The sequence below is a fragment of the Gymnodraco acuticeps genome, unplaced genomic scaffold (assembly GCF_902827175.1).
Source record: "Gymnodraco acuticeps unplaced genomic scaffold, fGymAcu1.1, whole genome shotgun sequence".
Classification (NCBI taxonomy): Eukaryota; Metazoa; Chordata; class Actinopteri; order Perciformes; family Bathydraconidae; genus Gymnodraco; species Gymnodraco acuticeps.
In genome coordinates, this window is record NW_022991680.1 from 235,693 (window position 1) to 253,829 (window position 18,137).

General features: G+C 41.6%; 1 protein-coding gene across 1 annotated transcript in view; it reads right to left on the minus strand.

Moving 5' to 3' along the window:
* Positions 1-611: 611 nt before the first annotated feature.
* Positions 612-18,137, minus strand: part of gtf2ird1 (GTF2I repeat domain containing 1) — a 56,279-nt gene continuing 38,753 nt past the window's right edge. Inside the window, 13 exon segments of the mRNA XM_034198736.1 lie at positions 612-1,471; positions 2,778-2,887; positions 2,964-3,001; positions 3,318-3,510; positions 4,488-4,565; positions 4,652-4,699; positions 4,800-4,828; positions 5,523-5,790; positions 7,725-7,784; positions 9,011-9,072; positions 11,356-11,539; positions 13,198-13,278; positions 16,019-16,072. Coding sequence (XP_034054627.1) covers positions 1,403-1,471; positions 2,778-2,887; positions 2,964-3,001; positions 3,318-3,510; positions 4,488-4,565; positions 4,652-4,699; positions 4,800-4,828; positions 5,523-5,790; positions 7,725-7,784; positions 9,011-9,072; positions 11,356-11,539; positions 13,198-13,278; positions 16,019-16,072 — 1,274 coding nt within the window. The 3' untranslated portion in view covers positions 612-1,402.

Below are 18,137 nucleotides of genomic sequence, written 5' to 3' on the forward strand. Positions count from 1 at the left end.
AACAGTCTGGAGCTCAAAGGCTTTCTCTCTTGCCGGTTATACCACAACGTGAGTTCCTTTTTACTTCCTGCTTCTTCACACACATGCTCTCCAGTACAGGTTAGCTCTGAGTGTTAGCGATGCTAATGTAAACACCGACCATATTACGTCCAAAACAGTCGGGCATTGTTTCTGATAGCAACGTTTCTGATTGGGCCGTGGGTCCACATTTCAGATATTACGTCATATTGGACGCAAATCTGGATCAGCTCTGTTTTTAGAGATTTGGGTACGGAGGAAAAGAGAGGGTTTTATGTTTTGACGCTGCGTTCCCCGACACACCGGGGACATATTTATGTATTAAAGACATCAACAAGTGTCTTTTGCTTGATAGGTCCCCTTTAAGGAAATGTGACATCATTATTGATAATAATAGATTAATTGCTCGTTCTTAAAAAGCTTATTTTTCATATTTATCCTTAAATAATCTCTAAGAAATGTGCTGGTATGTGGAGCTGTCACTATTCCATAGCTTTATTTTTAACTTGACTCAAATAAAACAGATATAGACTTGTTAATGGGGATCATAAACCCTACAGTAGGCCTACGTGAAGAAATAAAGTCGAACCAAATGAAAGTGCAAGGCAACACATTTTATTTCAAAGGCCTAATTGGCGTTAAGGTACAGCATATTAAATATTGTTAGTCCAGAGACGGTCATCGCAGAATAACATACCATTCCTTCCTTTACATGATACATTCAGGCTGACTTTATATTTTACATATTGTTAATGTGGCGCTAACATAAGAAGGCTCAGTCTAACTGAAGGTCTGGTGTTTCCTGCAGGTACTTCCTGCCGCTGAACAGCTGAGGTTCTACCTGTCAGACAAACTGAGAGTCCTTTCATCTCCCTCATTTTCTCCAATTAAGACACTTCGTCGCTGTTCATTTGATTTCCTGTGGTTACTGAGTGAGTAGCTTCTGTGTTAGTGTTGTGACAGTTCCTCAAGGAGCTGAATAATGTATTTTACATCCCTGCACATAATGGTATATTTCAATAAATATAATAAATAAAAAGTACAAATATCTGAATATTATGGAACCAGATCGTTATCAAAGACATGTTTTCCGTCAGTAATACAACCCAACAGTGGATGGACACTTGGTAAAAGCAAGAGCAAATGACATAACTTTGTCTCGTAAAAAAACAATATTACTGTCATGATGAGCTGTGGAGAGGAAACAAAAAGTGACTGCTGTCCTGTCCGTACATTCTGCTGCTCCTCGTTCACAGAGTCATTATTCGGTCTGCAGACTTTAAGTCTTAGCGCTCCGACAAAGTGATAGCGTGGCATGTGGAAGAGTTTCACTTTGACACACTCCTCCTCCTCTCTTCACTGTGCTGCAGTCCAGCTGTGTCCTTCAGTAATTCACTTTCCCAGGAACCTGCACATTCACGCCGCTGTAGTCCACCATGTACATGGGCCACTGCTGCAGAGAGAGACAATAAAAGAGCAAAGTCAGTCGTGATGGTGGAGAAAATCTCTCATTAGTACAAATAGGGGTTTTGACCTTGCCTCAAGTATGGCAGTATGATATTCAGTTTGAGTAGATTTTGCTTCTAGAAGTGGAATAAGACAGTTTAGGTATGATTACACTTGACAATGACTTTCACGACTCCTGTAGCACTCGGCTATAAGCCCATTGGTTCTTACTGAAAGGCACATGTCTAATGGTACTAATAGTTTGTACAATAAATGCACTATGGTGTTTGACAATAACAAGAATATAGAATATCACAGAACTTAATGAACCAAGACCCTAAGGTAAGATTTGAAAAAGGCTCCTGCAAAATGGATTGTTGGACAAAATATGTATCAAGTATCATATTACATTATCTTTATAAATAATGAGTTCAATGTTTCTTTTACTCAGATCATATTCTGGGCCTTTGGTTAAAAGAGAAGAAAAAAATGTCTGAGAAGGGAAGTCCAAATGTCCAAGATCCAATTTACCAAGAAAAAAACTTCTCTGAGACCCTCCTGTTGTCTTCGGGTCAAATCTGACCGATTTACTACTTTCATCAATCAGAACTTTTTTGTTTTACATTCGATTGCATTTAGGCTTCATGGTATCCTTCACAGGAGACATTTGAACATAAACATTCCTGATCACCACTTTCATTGAATTTTGGATGATTTAGTCAACTTTGTAACACCATGGTGTTCCCGCTCAAACATGACCGCCATAAAGAAAAGGAATTAGTAACCATCCAGATCAGATAACACACACACACACACACACACACACACACACACACACACACACACACACACACACACACACACACACACACACACACACACACACACACACACACACACACACACACACACACACACATCTAGAATGTGTCTGTGTGTGTCCCCTTATGTGCCCATCCCCCCATGTGAATCACACGTGGCACACACAAACACACAGAACAATATTTGACACATTTCCCGCTCTTATGTGCCCATCCCCCCACATGGATCACACCTGGCACACGCAATACATGTTCAGTGTCTATTCTGATATTTAAATAACATGTAAAAAAAGGACAAAAATAGTAAATAATTTCATGTGAAGGATCTTTTTTTTGTACATTTTATTAACATTAGGTTTTGGGTGTTAAGATGTTGTCAGAATATCGGCCTCTTCCCCTGGCTCTGCAACGTATTTATTCATTTCACCATCAATGGCCCAAATACTCCGTCGTAGGAAACAGATGCTTTCCTGTTTTATTGAATGAACGTACCATTACTGGAATCTGATTGGTTGAGATCCCGTGTTCAGAGGAGGCGGGGCCTCGGCTGCTCTCCTGGACTCTCTTACGCTTTCGTCGATTAGTCGAGGCTTCTGTTCCTGCTAAAGACACAAACACTTTGACTTTCCCATGCCTTTAAAGAGTTCTGCTTTTACTAACAAAAGAAACGACACCTACCTGTGTTACAAGGTTGGCTGCAGATTTCTGCAAAAGGTCTGCGTGAGAGGAAAGAGAAACAGCTTCTTTTTTTACAATGAAAAACAATTGGATCATGTTCACTATAGCTCAGACCTTAAATGATGCATGCTTTAAGTCTCTCGTCCATTCTGTCATCACAGCTTCACTGCTTTAACGTCACAATATTGTTCACTTTTTCCTTTTATTTACATCTGCTGCTGAGGTGGATTTACTCTGTGACATCTCAGGCTGGATTGAAATGCAAAGCATAAATAAACCATAATGAGCTTAACTAGCAGGCGGCACAGAAACCCTCGGTGAGGCGTGACAGCAGACTGAATGTGCAGAACTCACTGGAGCTGGCTCACGATGTTGAACGTTATTTTATCTGCAGCTTGAAGCACTTTCTCCAGGCACACGATGTCGTAGGTGTTGGGGTTCCTGAAGGGGATATCGTCTGGAAGGCCACTGATTTCTACCGACTCCGGACTGCCGCGGATCAGTTTGTACGGGACCACCACGGAGCGGTCCAATCCCAGAGCCTCGCCTGAGCACAGCACCACAACATGATCAAAAACACATTTGGTTTTGTAAATCAGCTCCAGAGGACAAAAGGGCTGCTTGTTTTTCTCAAAGCTCCACAAATAAACCAAAACAGCAAGAACACCATGTCCTTCGCTTTGCTCCTGGCTAAAGACTCTCTTTAATGGAGAGACTAACTTCTTCTATTTTCTGTATCTATAATTAGATATCTTCTGCATCTTCTGACCTTCAAACATGTGTTATGCTACAAGAGGCTGTGCCTTCAGCATTTACTCCTTTATCTACCTTCAATTTTGTCCTTTGCTATTTGTATTTATTTGTATGAGAAGAACATAAATAGATGTATTACGACATATTAATAATATGTTATGCCATTGTTTGTTTTTCACTTAGTTCTGACAGCTTGCTGCTCCTCACAGAGAAGAGCAAAGAGGAGAGGCTCTGTGTGAAATACTTTAAATTGTGGGTAAGGGTAGATAGCCCCCATTGTTCTGTGACCTGTCAATCATCAAACCGGGGGTCATATTTCATTATGTGTTCATTTCTATCTGAAGTTGTACCCATGGATGTATAAAGAAGAGTTCTACCGCAGAGTTATTCTCCGTGGGGACTTCCGGCAACAATCTTGATTCTGATTGGCCAGAAGACTCGAAAAAACATCAGTAAAGATGTTTTATTGAGAAGATGATCACTACGTGACAGAAGTTTTCAAAACCGTTTATGGTCTCCGGTACTTTCAGTCCAACGCCGACTGCATGCGTTAGAAAATCGGGCCTTCAAAATAAAAGTTTGACTTTTTTTCCCCCAAAAAAAAAAAAGGAATTTGTTTTCACTCACATCTGCGACCCACTTGAAACAGGTCCGTGGGTCGCGACCCACCAGTTGAGAACCACTGGTCTAGAATACCTTACATTTACAATAAAAGCAGCTAAAATAAACAACATAATTAACGTTGATGTCTCAAACAGGAAGTGTATTTACCGTATTTCTTGTTAAACAGTTCCTTGACTTGCTCTCGAAGAACTACTTTCTCTCCCATGCGGTTTATATCATCATCGTCTGTGAGGAGGAGAGTTTGAGTTAAATAAAGTTCCTGCTGAAGCAACAACAGGAGAATAACTGATGTAAAAACATTTTCTACTCACCACTTATTGAAGCGTACGCCTTCTTTAGTAAAGTGACACGTCGAGGTGCTGGTAAAAGGATAAATAAGACATTGTTATTCAATATTACACTCATTCATGTTAGTGTCTGTGCTCAATGAGGGTTATCTAATCAACTTTACGTTCCTACCTGGCTTTGGAATGAGTCCTTGAAAAGGTCTGCAAGGAAGAAAAGAGATAACAGGTCATCTACAGTCATAGATTTCACTTTTAAATATAATGAAGCAGACATATTCAAACTCTGGTGCCCCTATACAAGTTACTCTGATACATACTCTGAAGGAAAATGCCATCAAATGATATGTTACATCATGTTACGTCAGTCCTGATTCTCACCGCCCAATAATAATATATAGATTTAAACCTTTGAATTCCACGGTTATTTTTAAATGTGAAATGAGAAGTACAGGGATTAAACTTGAAAGCAATAATAAGTTCTTTAATTATGCGTTAGTAAAGCAAACATATCATGACAGGCCAAAATATGAAAGCTTACTTAGGTCTGTTGTAACTAACATTTTGTTCTGTAAACACTCGAATAAGTAACTGGTGCAATATGTGCAATATTTGCAATATATATATGCCGTTAATAACTGTGCAATATATACCTGGCTGCTAAATCCTCAGAACTGTTACAGGATATGTATTTTTTAAATGTTGTAACTTTTTATTTTATTCAATTTTCTATTATATTATAACTTTTTTTTTACTTTAATACTTTTTTACGCATGCTTCTACGTAACATTACGCTGTCTTTGGCTCTTTCTTCTGTAACAATGTACATTTCCCCTCTGTGGGACTAATAAAGGTATTCTGATTGGTGTTACAGTGGTCATGTGACAGGAAGTCCCACCTGGTGATGGTGAAGTTGATCTTGTCGGCCACGGCCAGGATGCGCTCCAGGTTCTGGGACCCGAAGGTACAGGGCTTCCTGAAGGGGATGCCGGGGGGGAGGCCCTCGATGATCACCGAGTCCGGGTTGTTCTTGATCCTCTTGTAAGGCACTTGGACCGGGTACTTGATGCCCAACGCCTCCCCGTACTTCCTGTTGAACATATCCTGGACCTGTTCCCGCAGCGTGTTGGCCAGGTCGATCCGGGACAGCTTGGACTCCAGGCACTCTGAGGGCCGAGACATTTACATTACAACATATTTAAAGGACCCCCCTATTATACTGTTCTTCATCAATATATTATAGGTCTCAGATATATCCAGAGCCTGTCTCTGATTGGCTGAAACACCAAACGGATCATTGCAGCATTACCCATAATCCCCTCTGTTTCAGCCCTGTTTCCAAAGTGCTGATTCTCTGTCTGTTACTTTAGATGAAAATAAGGAGCCCCTCCCCACGCCCCTCTGAGAGAGATTTGGTTACAAAGAACTCAATGGTGCTCTAGGAGGAGATTCAGGTGATAAGGGGGGGGGGGGGTTACCTTGGTTGCTGATTGGCTAATGGTTACACAAGACAACACATCGTTATGACATCATAAAGTGGCCAAAATCTGATCAGCTCATTTTCAGACAGGTTTTTATAGAAATGGATCAAAAAGAGAGAGAATCTTTGTTCCTGAAACTTTCAGAGTCTCTTTCCACAGAGGGGACACATGTTGATGTAGAAGAGACATGAAGAAGAGGGGACACATGTTGATGTAGAAGAGACATGAAGAAGAGGGGACACATGTTGATGTAGAAGAGACATGGAGAAGAGGGGACACATGTTGATGTAGAAGAGACATGAAGAAGAGGGGACACATGTTGATGTAGAAGAGACATGAAGAAGAGGGGACACGTGTTGATGTAGAAGAGACATGAAGAAGAGGGGACACATGTTGATGTAGAAGAGACATGAAGAAGTGGGGACACATGTTGATGTAGAAGAGACATGAAGAAGAGGGGACACATGTTGATGTAGAAGAGACATGAAGAAGAGGGGACACATGTTGATGTAGAAGAGACATGAAGAAGAGGGGACACATGTTGATGTAGAAGAGACATGAAGAAGAGGGAACACATGTTGATGTAGAAGAGACATGAAGAAGAGGGGACACATGTTGATGTAGAAGAGACATGGAGAAGAGGGAACACATGTTGATGTAGAAGAGACATGAAGAAGAGGGGACACATGTTGATGTAGAAGAGACATGAAGAAGAGGGGACACATGTTGATGTAGAAGAGACATGAAGAAGAGGGGACACATGTTGATGTAGAAGAGACATGAAGAAGTGGGGACACATGTTGATGTAGAAGAGACATGAAGAAGAGGGGACACATGTTGATGTAGAAGAGACATGAAGAAGAGGGGACACATGTTGATGTAGAAGAGACATGAAGAAGAGGGAACACATGTTGATGTAGAAGAGACATGAAGAAGAGGGGACACATGTTGATGTAGAGAGACATGAAGAAGAGGGGACACATGTTGATGTAGAAGAGACATGAAGAAGAGGGGACACGTGTTGATGTAGAAGAGACATGAAGAAGAGGGGACACATGTTGATGTAGAAGAGACATGAAGAAGTGGGGACACATGTTGATGTAGAAGAGACATGAAGAAGAGGGGACACATGTTGATGTAGAAGAGACATGAAGAAGAGGGGACACATGTTGATGTAGAAGAGACATGAAGAAGAGGGGACACATGTTGATGTAGAAGAGACATGAAGAAGAGGGAACACATGTTGATGTAGAAGAGACATGAAGAAGTGGATTTTGCATAATAAGTGACCTTTCTGACACATTTTAGACACGATCCCATACATTAGCAAATACTTGAACAATTGAAACTTCTTTAAGACAGACTCAACAAAATGCAATCCGGCCCTCGGTTATTCTCTCCATGGTGTTTGTGTTTTGTGTGTCTTTTAAGTATTTGCTGTTATTTATTTTGCACTAAAACATATGAAGAATGTGGAGTTTGAACAGTAAATAGACTTGAAAGTAAAGAATGTACTAAAAGATGATAGAGATAGTCATAAAAGACAGAGAACTGGTAAACACCACTACACAGAGCTCATTCATGTCTAACATATATATATATATCTAAAGTGTGTGTACCTGGGAAGCCCGGCCTCAGCGCTGCATCGTCCTCTGGAGAATCATCCTTGGCGTCCAGCTCTTTGGGAAGAACATTTGAAAGGTTCAACTTTTGTTGTGGTTGCTTTAAGATTTACTGAGGACAACAAACGTTAAGAGCCTCTTCTGTTCCAGCAGCTTAGCTCTGGCACAAAGAAAGGTAGAGATAGCTGCAAGGACTTTCTCTCCCCCCCCCTCAGAAAGAGGTTTTAAAAATAGCACGTGAACTGGATTTAACCTCATCATTCCACGCAGAGGACAGAGCAAACAGCATCTTCAAGCAGATGGAGCAATATTCTGCTCAGATGAGACTTTTTCTTCAGAGCTTTCAATTTTAAAATTTGTGGCACGACAACATCCTTTTGAAATGTAGGACAAATGACTTCAAGGTTCAATATTTGTCATCAAGAAGATGGGTTAGGTAATTCACTTCAGAAACACTTCTTGTTATTCCATGGAATGCTCTTAACATCCCGATAGCAATGAATATATTAAATGCTTTGACAATGGAAGCCGTGGCGCTGTAAAAAGCTCGACCAATCATCTGGTCCGGCTAAAGTAACTGGATGGCCTACCTGCCTGTCAGCCTTCCATCTGGGCACAAACTTATCTCGTGCCCTCATTGGTCATGTGCGCGTTCGTGTGTGTTGGAGGAGGGGCTCTGTGAGGAAGTCTGAAGGAAGGGGCAGATTTTTTTCGGTTGTGTATTTTCAAATTCTAACGCACTCGAGCTGGTTTCTCCATTCTTACCTACCCTACCTTTAAGGAGAGTTTTTCTTGTTCAAAAATATGGTGCAAAGAAACCCCCAAATTGATCAAGCAACTGAAAAAATGTATAAATGAGAATCACACACCTCTGAACCCCAAAGCCTCATGGTATATGTAGTGATCTGGAACCACACATTGCGTAATCTTGCATGCAGAGAAACACTTTCTGCTCCTGCAACGAATTGCATGATCTAAATGACAAATGACTAATGTAGGAACAATAAACAAACAATTACAAATTCATGCGCTAAGTGGCTTTATTCTTTAATCATGGCTTTTAGGTAAACTTCTCTTTTTGGTGCAGTTAGTTAGTGAACCCCTTCCTGGTTTAGTTGTCATATTTTAAGACATTCTCATCAACAAAAATAAACCTTATTGAGGCGTGAATTTCAGCAAATTGACTCAACAAAGTCTTCCTATCTCACTGAAAAGGGAAAAGGCTTGTTTTCAGTTATTGTTCAGTTAAAATGCATTATGGATAAAAGCCAAACAAAACACACCTGGATCACAGATGGGCATTGAAGGCATCTCTTGTTTGACTTGCTCAGTTAGCAGCTCCGGCCTGCAGACAGACAACAAGACAACATTAGAAACAGTGAATGAATCTCTACATTAAAGCATCTCGTCTAAACACAGCCTTGTTTAACTGTTAAAGGACACCATTATGCAAAATCCACTTCTTCATGTCTTTTCTACATCAACATGTGTCCCCTCTGTGTAAAGAGATTCTCTCTCTTTTTGTCCTGATCCATTTCTATAAAAACCTGATTTTGGACACTTTGTGATGTCATAACGATGTTTGAGTAACCATTAGCCAATCAGCAATCAAGGTAACCCCCCCCCCCCCACCTTATCACCTGAACCTCCTCCTAGAGCAGTGCTTCTCAAAGTGTGGTCTGTGAACGCCCCCTAGTGACGTCACTTCTTCTTCTTCTGCTTCTTCCCAAAGCAGAAGAAGAAGTGACGTCAGCGGCTTCATTTGCCTAATCCTTCCCCAGTGTGAACGCGATCTGTACTTAGTTCATGAGAACTAAAGAGTTCTCATGAACTAAGTTCTGATTAACCTTTGTGGGAAAAGTACTGCGGTGTGAACATGGGCGCGGGAAGGGGGGTGCTGAGGGCGCTGCAGCACCCCCTAGCGGCAGGCAGGGGGTGCGGAGCTCCCCTGTCTGAATTATTATTTGACGGTTATTGCTGCTCCCGCTGTGCATAATCTGTGTAATATGTAGCCAATAAATTCCACATTGTTGGCTACAATTCTGTAGCCCCGGACAATTCTACCTCAATAATATAATACATTATACATACATTAACCGTGCTTTACGTGAACCTTATCAAGACACTAGAGAGGACGGCAGGGCTGTAATTTCCCGTGTTCAGTGAATGCAACAGAGGCAAGACACCAGACCAATCAGAGATTGCATGGAAATAAAAGTGTGCTTGTGTCATTCAAGCTCGGCTCTGTGTGTGTGTGTGGAAATAGCGCATTTAGTGTGTGTGTGTGAGAGAGAGAGAGAGAGAGAGAGAGAGAGAGAGAGAGAGAGACCGGTGCCAGCAGCAGGGACCGTGTTGTTAGCATCTGGTTAGCTAGCTGCATTAACGGACATAAGGAGCTGTTGGTTCCACAACAAGCTGGAGGAGAGCTCTCCTGTCAGACTGAGAGACTCAGGTGAGCTAAAGGACTCTCTGAGGGTTTAGATAGTTAACTTTAGTCTAAGTTATCTCAGTGGGTCTCAAACGGTTTGGTCACAAATTATTTAAAAGATTATTTCCGCGGCACACCTTCATATGATCATTATAGTTATAAAAAAACAAGAGAATAAAGGAAAAACAGGTATGAAATACTATATGGCAGGAAAACAAGAATACAGTTTGAAAGGGGAGTGATTTGTAAAATATCCATAAAGAGGAGCATCCCCCCGGACCCCATAGAGTAGGTGAGGTCCACTCCCCACTCGTAAAAAATAGCACTTTACCCCTGCCTATATGCCGTGAGCTGATTATCGAGCCTTCATTGTAACAGTCGCGGGTGTACTGTGTGTGTGTGTGCCTGTGGGGAGTGTTGCAGTAGAACATTCCACTGTAGCGCCCCTGGTGCTCGCGCTTTTGTGCGTGCTCTATAGTGCCCGGAATAGTGTTCACTGGAGTCCAGCACCTCAGCACCCCCACTCAAAATACCTTCCCGCGCCTCTGGGTGTGAAAGCGCCTAATGTGTTCTTTTCAACCAAATATCTCTCAGAGGGGCGTGGGAAGCAGCTCCTTATTTTCATCTAAAGCAGTGTTTCTCAAACTCTCAAACCACCTAACTCCACAAATAACCCAAAACACATCGTTTTTCTAGAACAGATTACAAATCGCCTGAAAATGGTACAAACAGGTGGCAACATGTGTGACGAAGGTGTTGCCCTGGGCTATATCATGCAATAGAAAATTAAACTTAAGCTCGCTCCATTGCGGAGATATTCCCGCGAGAGTGCGGAAAACTTAAATTTATTTATTTATTTCAAATGTGAAATTTTACCAATATACTCACGGACCACTAGGGGGCGCTCACGGACCACCAGTGGTCCGCGGACCACACTTTGAGAAGCACTGACTAAAGTAACAGACAGAGAATCAGCACTTTTGAAACAGGGCTGAAACAGAGCGGCTTATGTTTGGTGTTTCAGCCAATCAGAGACAGGCTCTGTATATATCTGAGACCTGTGATATATTGATGAAAAACAGTATAATAGGGGACCTTTAAAGCATCTTGTCTAAACACAGCCTTGTTTAACTGTTAATACAAAGGTGGTAAATTAAGGTACAGGATGTGATTTTCTCACACCTCTTCTCTGGCTCTCACCTGTTGATCACAAACTGGATTTGGCTGCCGACGGCTAGGATCTTCCTCAGTTTGTTCGCTCCGAAGCAGCTGGGCCTCCGGAGGGCGATCCCCTCGGGCATCCCGGTGATGTACAGATCCTCCGGGTACATCTGGAACTTGGAGTAGGGAACCTTGGCGGGTTCAGGCAGGCCCAGAGCATCAGCTGAGGGGGGGGGGGGGGGGGGGGGGGGGGGGGGGGGGGGGGGCAGGAGAGGTTAGTTTGTGAATAGAGTGGTGCAGGAATGAGTCCGAAAACCTGGAAATGAGTCAGCATGTTATTCCTTCAGATTCTCTCAAAGTCAATTAGGTTTTGAATGTGTTTTTGGTTAGACGCCTAAAATAAGGTCTGTGGAATACCTCAACGGGCTCAGAAATCCATCGTGGCTGCACACATTTTTAATAGAATAACACATGTTCAATATTTACGATCAGACCTCCTGTTGTGCGGGGAGCTTCCCTCTGATTAAACTCCTCTGACACGTAATTACGTTTGATCTCTTTAAATCCTTTAATTTGCCGCACATTTAGAAGACTAATTCTGAAGTGTTAAATCATTTAAACGACTTAAACGTGACAATATTAATATTTGAAGGGACTATAAAAGCTTGCCTTACACTGGGAAATGGTGTCTTGCTGCAGTATTAATGCGCCTGATTTGACCCTCTCCCAGAGATGGCAAAAGTACACACATCCTTTACTCAAATAGAAGTACAGATACTCGTGTTTAAAAATACTCTGGTAAAAAAAAGTACTGACTAAACTTCTTTACTCAAGTAAAAGTAAAGAGGGCTTTGAAATGTACTTCAGTAAAAAGTACCCATAACTAGCAGCTGTTTTAAAGAGTACCTGACCTCCCTTTATATTAATAGAACAATAATGTAATTGTTAGCTAATGAATGTTTCCATGCTGAACAACGGCAACATGAGAACGTTTCCATTGGTCCCTCTTCTTTAGAGAAGACCAGGAAATGATGGATACACGGATTGTGTTCAAATCAATAGGCACGCAATGACTCTAAAGAATAATGATCACGCATCAAACACACATTCAGACTAAAGGAACCAGCTGTTTGGAAAATCAGAGAAGTAGAAAGTACAAGTATTTGTGTTCAACATGTAAGAAGTAGAAAGTACAAGTATTTGTGTTCAACATGTAAGAAGTAGAAAGTACAGGTATTTGTGTTCATCATGTAAGAAGTAGAAAGTACAGGTATTTGGGTTCAACATGTAAGAAGTAGAAAGTACAGGTATTTGTGTTCAACATGTGAGAAGTAGAAAGTTCAGGTATTTGGGTTCAACATGTAAGAAGTAGAAAGTACAGGTATTTGTGTTCAACATGTGAGAAGTAGAAAGTACAGGTATTTGGGTTCATCATGTAAGAAGTAGAAAGTACAGGTATTTGTGTTCAACATGTAAGAAGTAGAAAGTACAGGTATTTGGGTTCAAAGTGTAAGAAGTAGAAAGTACAGGTATTTGTGTTCAACATGTAAGAAGTAGAAAGTACAGGTATTTGTGTTCAACATGTAAGAAGTAGAAAGTACAGGTATTTGAGTTCAACATGTGAGAAGTAGAAAGTACAGGTATTTGGGTTCAACATGTAAGAAGTAGAAAGTACAGGTATTTGAGTTCAACATGTAAGAAGTAGAAAGTACAGGTATTTGTGTTCAACATGTAAGAAGTAGAAAGTACAGGTATTTGGGTTCAAAGTCAAAAGTCGTCAGAAAAATAAAAGTACTGATACCAGAAAAATGTACTTAAGTACAGTAACGAAGTATTTGTACTCCACTACTTCCCACCTCTGCCTCTCCCACAGAAACTCACCATACTTCATGCTGAACAGACTCTCCACTTGTCTCCGGAGCTGCAGGATCATTTCACCAATGTCCTCCACCAGGCTGCCAGCTGAACGAGTCAAACAGATGCAAAGTATTCACAGAGAGAGCATTAAAGAGAGTTATTACAGCAGAGCAGCTGCGGGAGTCTTCCCACCTGTGAACATTACTTCTCTCCCCCCCTCAGCAGCTTTGTTTTGATGAATTCCCCCTGCCCTATTTGACCTGGTAATGACAAACTCACTGTGTGCTGTATTAATCACTGCAGACCATAACAAATGGACATAGCAAAGACAGATGGTAAAAGGTGGAAATGGGGCTAAAAAATTAAGTGGAACATATTTTTTTGAGGTGGATGTAACTTAAATCAAAAGAAATGTGCTGCACCTGAAGTAAGTTCATAGAATTACAGGCCCGGCATATGTACTACAGCGTCTCCAGCGGTCTCGTGTGGACGGACACGTTTATTGAGCCGATTGTGTGTGAACGGAAGACTTTTTTGATATCGAATTCGGTTCATTCGTTTCCGTCTCCGTGTAAATGGGGCCTTAGTCTAAAGGTGCAGGTCCATGTTAGAGATACCTCATTCACACCAACAGTGTTTCAGGGCCGGTTCGGAGCTGGAGCTTGAAAAGCACCGGGTTTTCCTGTTCACACCGCAGCGGAGCAGCCTCTTAGCTCCGGAATCCGGTTCATTTCGAGCACCAAAAAATTGTCCGGCCAGAGCAAAAGCACCGCATACGTCACGCTTACGTCGAGGCGGGGGCAGGGGCGGGATCAACTCCTGAACAACAACAAAAAGCCGGCGTTTTATCCAGTTTGTACACAACGATGGAGAAACTTAACAAGCAGCAGTGGTCCACTGAAGAGACCAGCTACCTACTGGGAATCTGGTCTTCCGAAGAGGTACAGAGGAAGCTGGAGCACAATCGGCCATTGTTGTTGTTGTCGGTGTCAGCTGTGAGGGGTTTCCGGTTTGGCTTTATGAAGCAGGCACGCAAACGGTTACGTCATGGCGCAAACGATGACGCAATGACGCAGCACCAGTCGGACTCTGGGCAGTGTGAAAAGAGCCGGAGCTAACCGAAGAACCGGTTCTGAACCTGAAAAGCTCTAGCACAGAGCTTGAACCGGAGTTGCGTTGGTGTGAATGAGGTAAGAGAGGAGGGGTTTGGGGTCTTTGAGGAGCAGTTTGGTCTCTAACACATTATCTACCAATCATTTTTGGCAGCAGGACTACAGGACAACTCAACATCTGGAAATAAGCACAATGCATCAGTGTTTGAAATGACTCAAAAGTGCGCTTCCCAGAGGAGGTGTTTGTGAGAGGGGGGGGGAACATATTTTTTTGAGGTGAATGTGACGTAAATCAAAATAAATGTGCTACACCTGAAGTAAGTTCAAAGAATTGGGTCTGTAACACATTTTATTTTGAAAGCTTCTATGAATCTTTTGAACAAATATTTGATTGTGATTTTTTTATGACGTCGACGGCCGAAAGATGTTGAAAAATACAATTGTTTTTTATTGTTTTTGTGGTCATATTTAGATGTAAGTTATGATACTTTTGGCAATATAGGTGTGCATCCTTTATTTGCAGAAAATGGGAAAGCAAACTTTTTCTGAGAGCGGTGCAAACGTTCTTTGAAAAGGCTGAGAACCAACTTTTATTGATTAAGGCAGAATATATGGTTTGGTAAACTTAGTGAATTTGGAAAGCGCAACATTTAAATGTTGATTAAGAAGTAAAAAGTCAACGTTATGAATGAAGCTTCAAACTATTCTGTACTGCTGTAGAAACGAATACCAGGTTTTGTCATATCTATGGGTTCAAGATTGCAGTCTAATGGCGCATTTCCACTACAGCACGGTTTAAGCGTGCGGTGCCGTGCCCGGCCCGTTTTTGGTTGCGTTTCCACTTGGCGTAGTACTGGCTAGCGGGTGCTATTTCAGTTTTCTGGCTCCATAAAATCGAGGTTCTTTGCAGGCCAACAACCAGGCTGAGTCGGGCTGAGTATGCTAAACGAGAGAGAATCGCTGGCAAGGGGGCTACAACTACAACAAAATGAACATGTTTGACCGTGATTTAATTGTAATACACGTTTCAAAATGATGCCGAAGTAACAACATGCTGATACCGGTTAGTAAAAACGATGAATTAATGCTTTGACAAGTCTGCAGACAGACGGCAGGCGAAGAACCTTTTAAAATGCGTGTTTTCTGAATGGAGATTGGCTAAGCTAACGTTGTATATGCTCCGACCGTCCACACTCACAACAACGGCCTATACAGACATAAATAAAGCAGCGACTGTATTCGCCATGACACAGGCAGTCTGTGGTTTGTACTTGTTTAACTTTTGTCTAGTTTCTGAACAGATATGAGGAGCTGTGAGCTCTGAGTGCTAAGAGCTAACGGCTGTGTTGTTTTTCTGTGGTTCTCATTGAAGATGACGTCACGGCTCCGCCTACACTGCGTTACTATAGTTACTGCCCCAGCTACTAAACTGTAATGGAAACGCAGCATAAAGTGAGCCTCACAAGGCCTGGCCATACCGTACTAAGCCGAGCGAGGCCCTGCAGTGGAAAAGCGCCATAAGTGAGATTGAAGACCTGTAAAAGATTATGAATATATATAAAAACTATTCTCATATCGGTGCGTAGGTTGTGCAGGGGCGTGTCTCATTTAAAAAGCTCAGAAGTAGTTTTATTGTAGTTCAGTCGGTCTGTCCAACAGTATAATATGTTCCCGCAGTCATAAAGAGGTCAAATGCACTGAATTAATGAACAGAAATGTGAGTGAGTCGTCACCTTCAGAGGATCTTGGGATGCTCTGCGAGGTCGCACTTGGTGACAGAGCTTCAGCTGAAACAGGAAAGAGAAACATGAGCAAACACAGAAGCTGTCACACAGTTACAGAAAAGAGAATCCAGATATGTGAAATATTATCCAGGTCCAAAGGTGAACCACAGGTGTTTTCTGTTAACTGAGCTCACAGAAAGACACATTTTATTTAATTATGATGTTTTAGTTTTATTGTGTGTCCTCACGTTGGTGCCTAATTATGCAAAGTAGGTCTGACTGACACAAAATGGCGTGTACAGCAAAGGAAACAGAACTGTGAAAAAAACACGGATAATATCTGTAATACCCCTGTCTGTATCTGTGACCCCCCCCCACACAGACTATATCACCCCTTGCTGCGAAATACCAACCACCTATGTGCTAGATGTGCAATATATATAGATGCCGTTAATAACTGTGTAATATATACCTGGCTACTAAATCCTAAGAACTGTTACAGGATGTGTATTTTTTGAATTATGTAACTTTTTATTATATGTTTTTATTATATCATAACTTAGTACTTTTTTTTAATGCATGTCACATATTTAACATATGTAACATTAAGCTGTCTGTGGCTCTTTTTCCTGCTGTAACTACGCACATTTCCCCTCCGTGGGACTAATAAAGGTATTCTGATTCGTCTTTTGTTAAATGGTTACAAAAAAGGTTTTTATTTTAGTTTTCTAGGTCAAAGTGAAACCCACATTTCTTTAAAATCACTATATATAATGCAGCTGAATACTGAAATTAAGAGAGTGAAACAGCAAATAATTCTAAATATGACATTTGCTGCACTTACCTTCATGTTCTTTCCTTTAGAGGTCATTTGTGAAAGAAAAGAAAACTTAAACAAAGCACAATCAAAACAACAAAATAAAACAAAAGCTAAACCCAAGACCACTGAGTAGACTCTTCATTCTCTCCAACGCTACATCGGATATTTAAAAAAATAAATCCTCATTTAGGTTCATTTCATTAAGGAAAAAACGAAAATATCTCCTAATATCCAATTATTTACTCCTATGGTTTAACTTGTAGTAAATACATATTTTTGCATGAGGTTTAAAGGGTAATTTGACCAAAATCAGAGCAAAGATTTCTGCTTCATCCCCAAATATAATGGAGGTGATTGAATTTAGTTTTTGGCTTTTACAAAATGTACAGGAATCTGAGATGCTGTATCTTAAATGTTGGACTATTAAAAGCAAAAGTATTTATCCCACCAGAGATAAATAAATATATGTGTTTGTCATTTGAACTGGCCCTTTAAGGTAAAAATGAGAGCAGTCTACTCAAATGTCTTGGTGGTCTCACTCTAGTCACTTTAGGCCCCGTTTACATGGAGACGGTTCGGGTTGTATCTGCTACTTTTTTCTATCGTATAGAGTACGGTTCGTTCACACGAGGCCGTAACGGAACCGCGGAAACGGACCCCTCCAACGATAACGGGTCCCAAGGTGGGTAGATCTGCGGACGGAACGCTCTGGGGAGTCAAACGGCTCCGTGTGTACGCCCGATACGCCATAGCCCCGCCTCTCCTGCTCACCCGCGTCATTGCTGATGTGTTTTGCCAACGACAACAACCGAGTGTTTCGAGCCAGGTCCCGGTATCTCGCAGGACAGTGCACCCAGCAGGAGCCTCCAGCTAGATTTGATCGATGTGGACATAAACGCGAGTGAAGTCTAATCGGACAGGAGAGAGAGATCAGAGAACAGATGCTGCTGACGGAGACACGCAGCTCTGCATGATCACCTGCAGCTCCGCCCGCTGTGATGGAGCGATGAGCGGAGCAAAACACACACTTCAAGTTAGATCATCCCCCTTAGCTATTTTAATTACCTCTCAAACTACCTAAACTAGTTATAAATATGTTTATTTTTACTGGATCAGCCAGCTGCATGAGACGGATACTGACGGGCTGTCAGGAGAGGGGGAGGAAAAGAGAGACTCTGTGTATTATTCTTATATTATTATATAGAGTCGTTATTCATTTGTTTTAAAGCTCAATAAATAACAAAGAAGACCTTTGAACGGCACTTTTCTAATTTTGTCCGGAAGATTTAAACTTTAACGGACATGTTG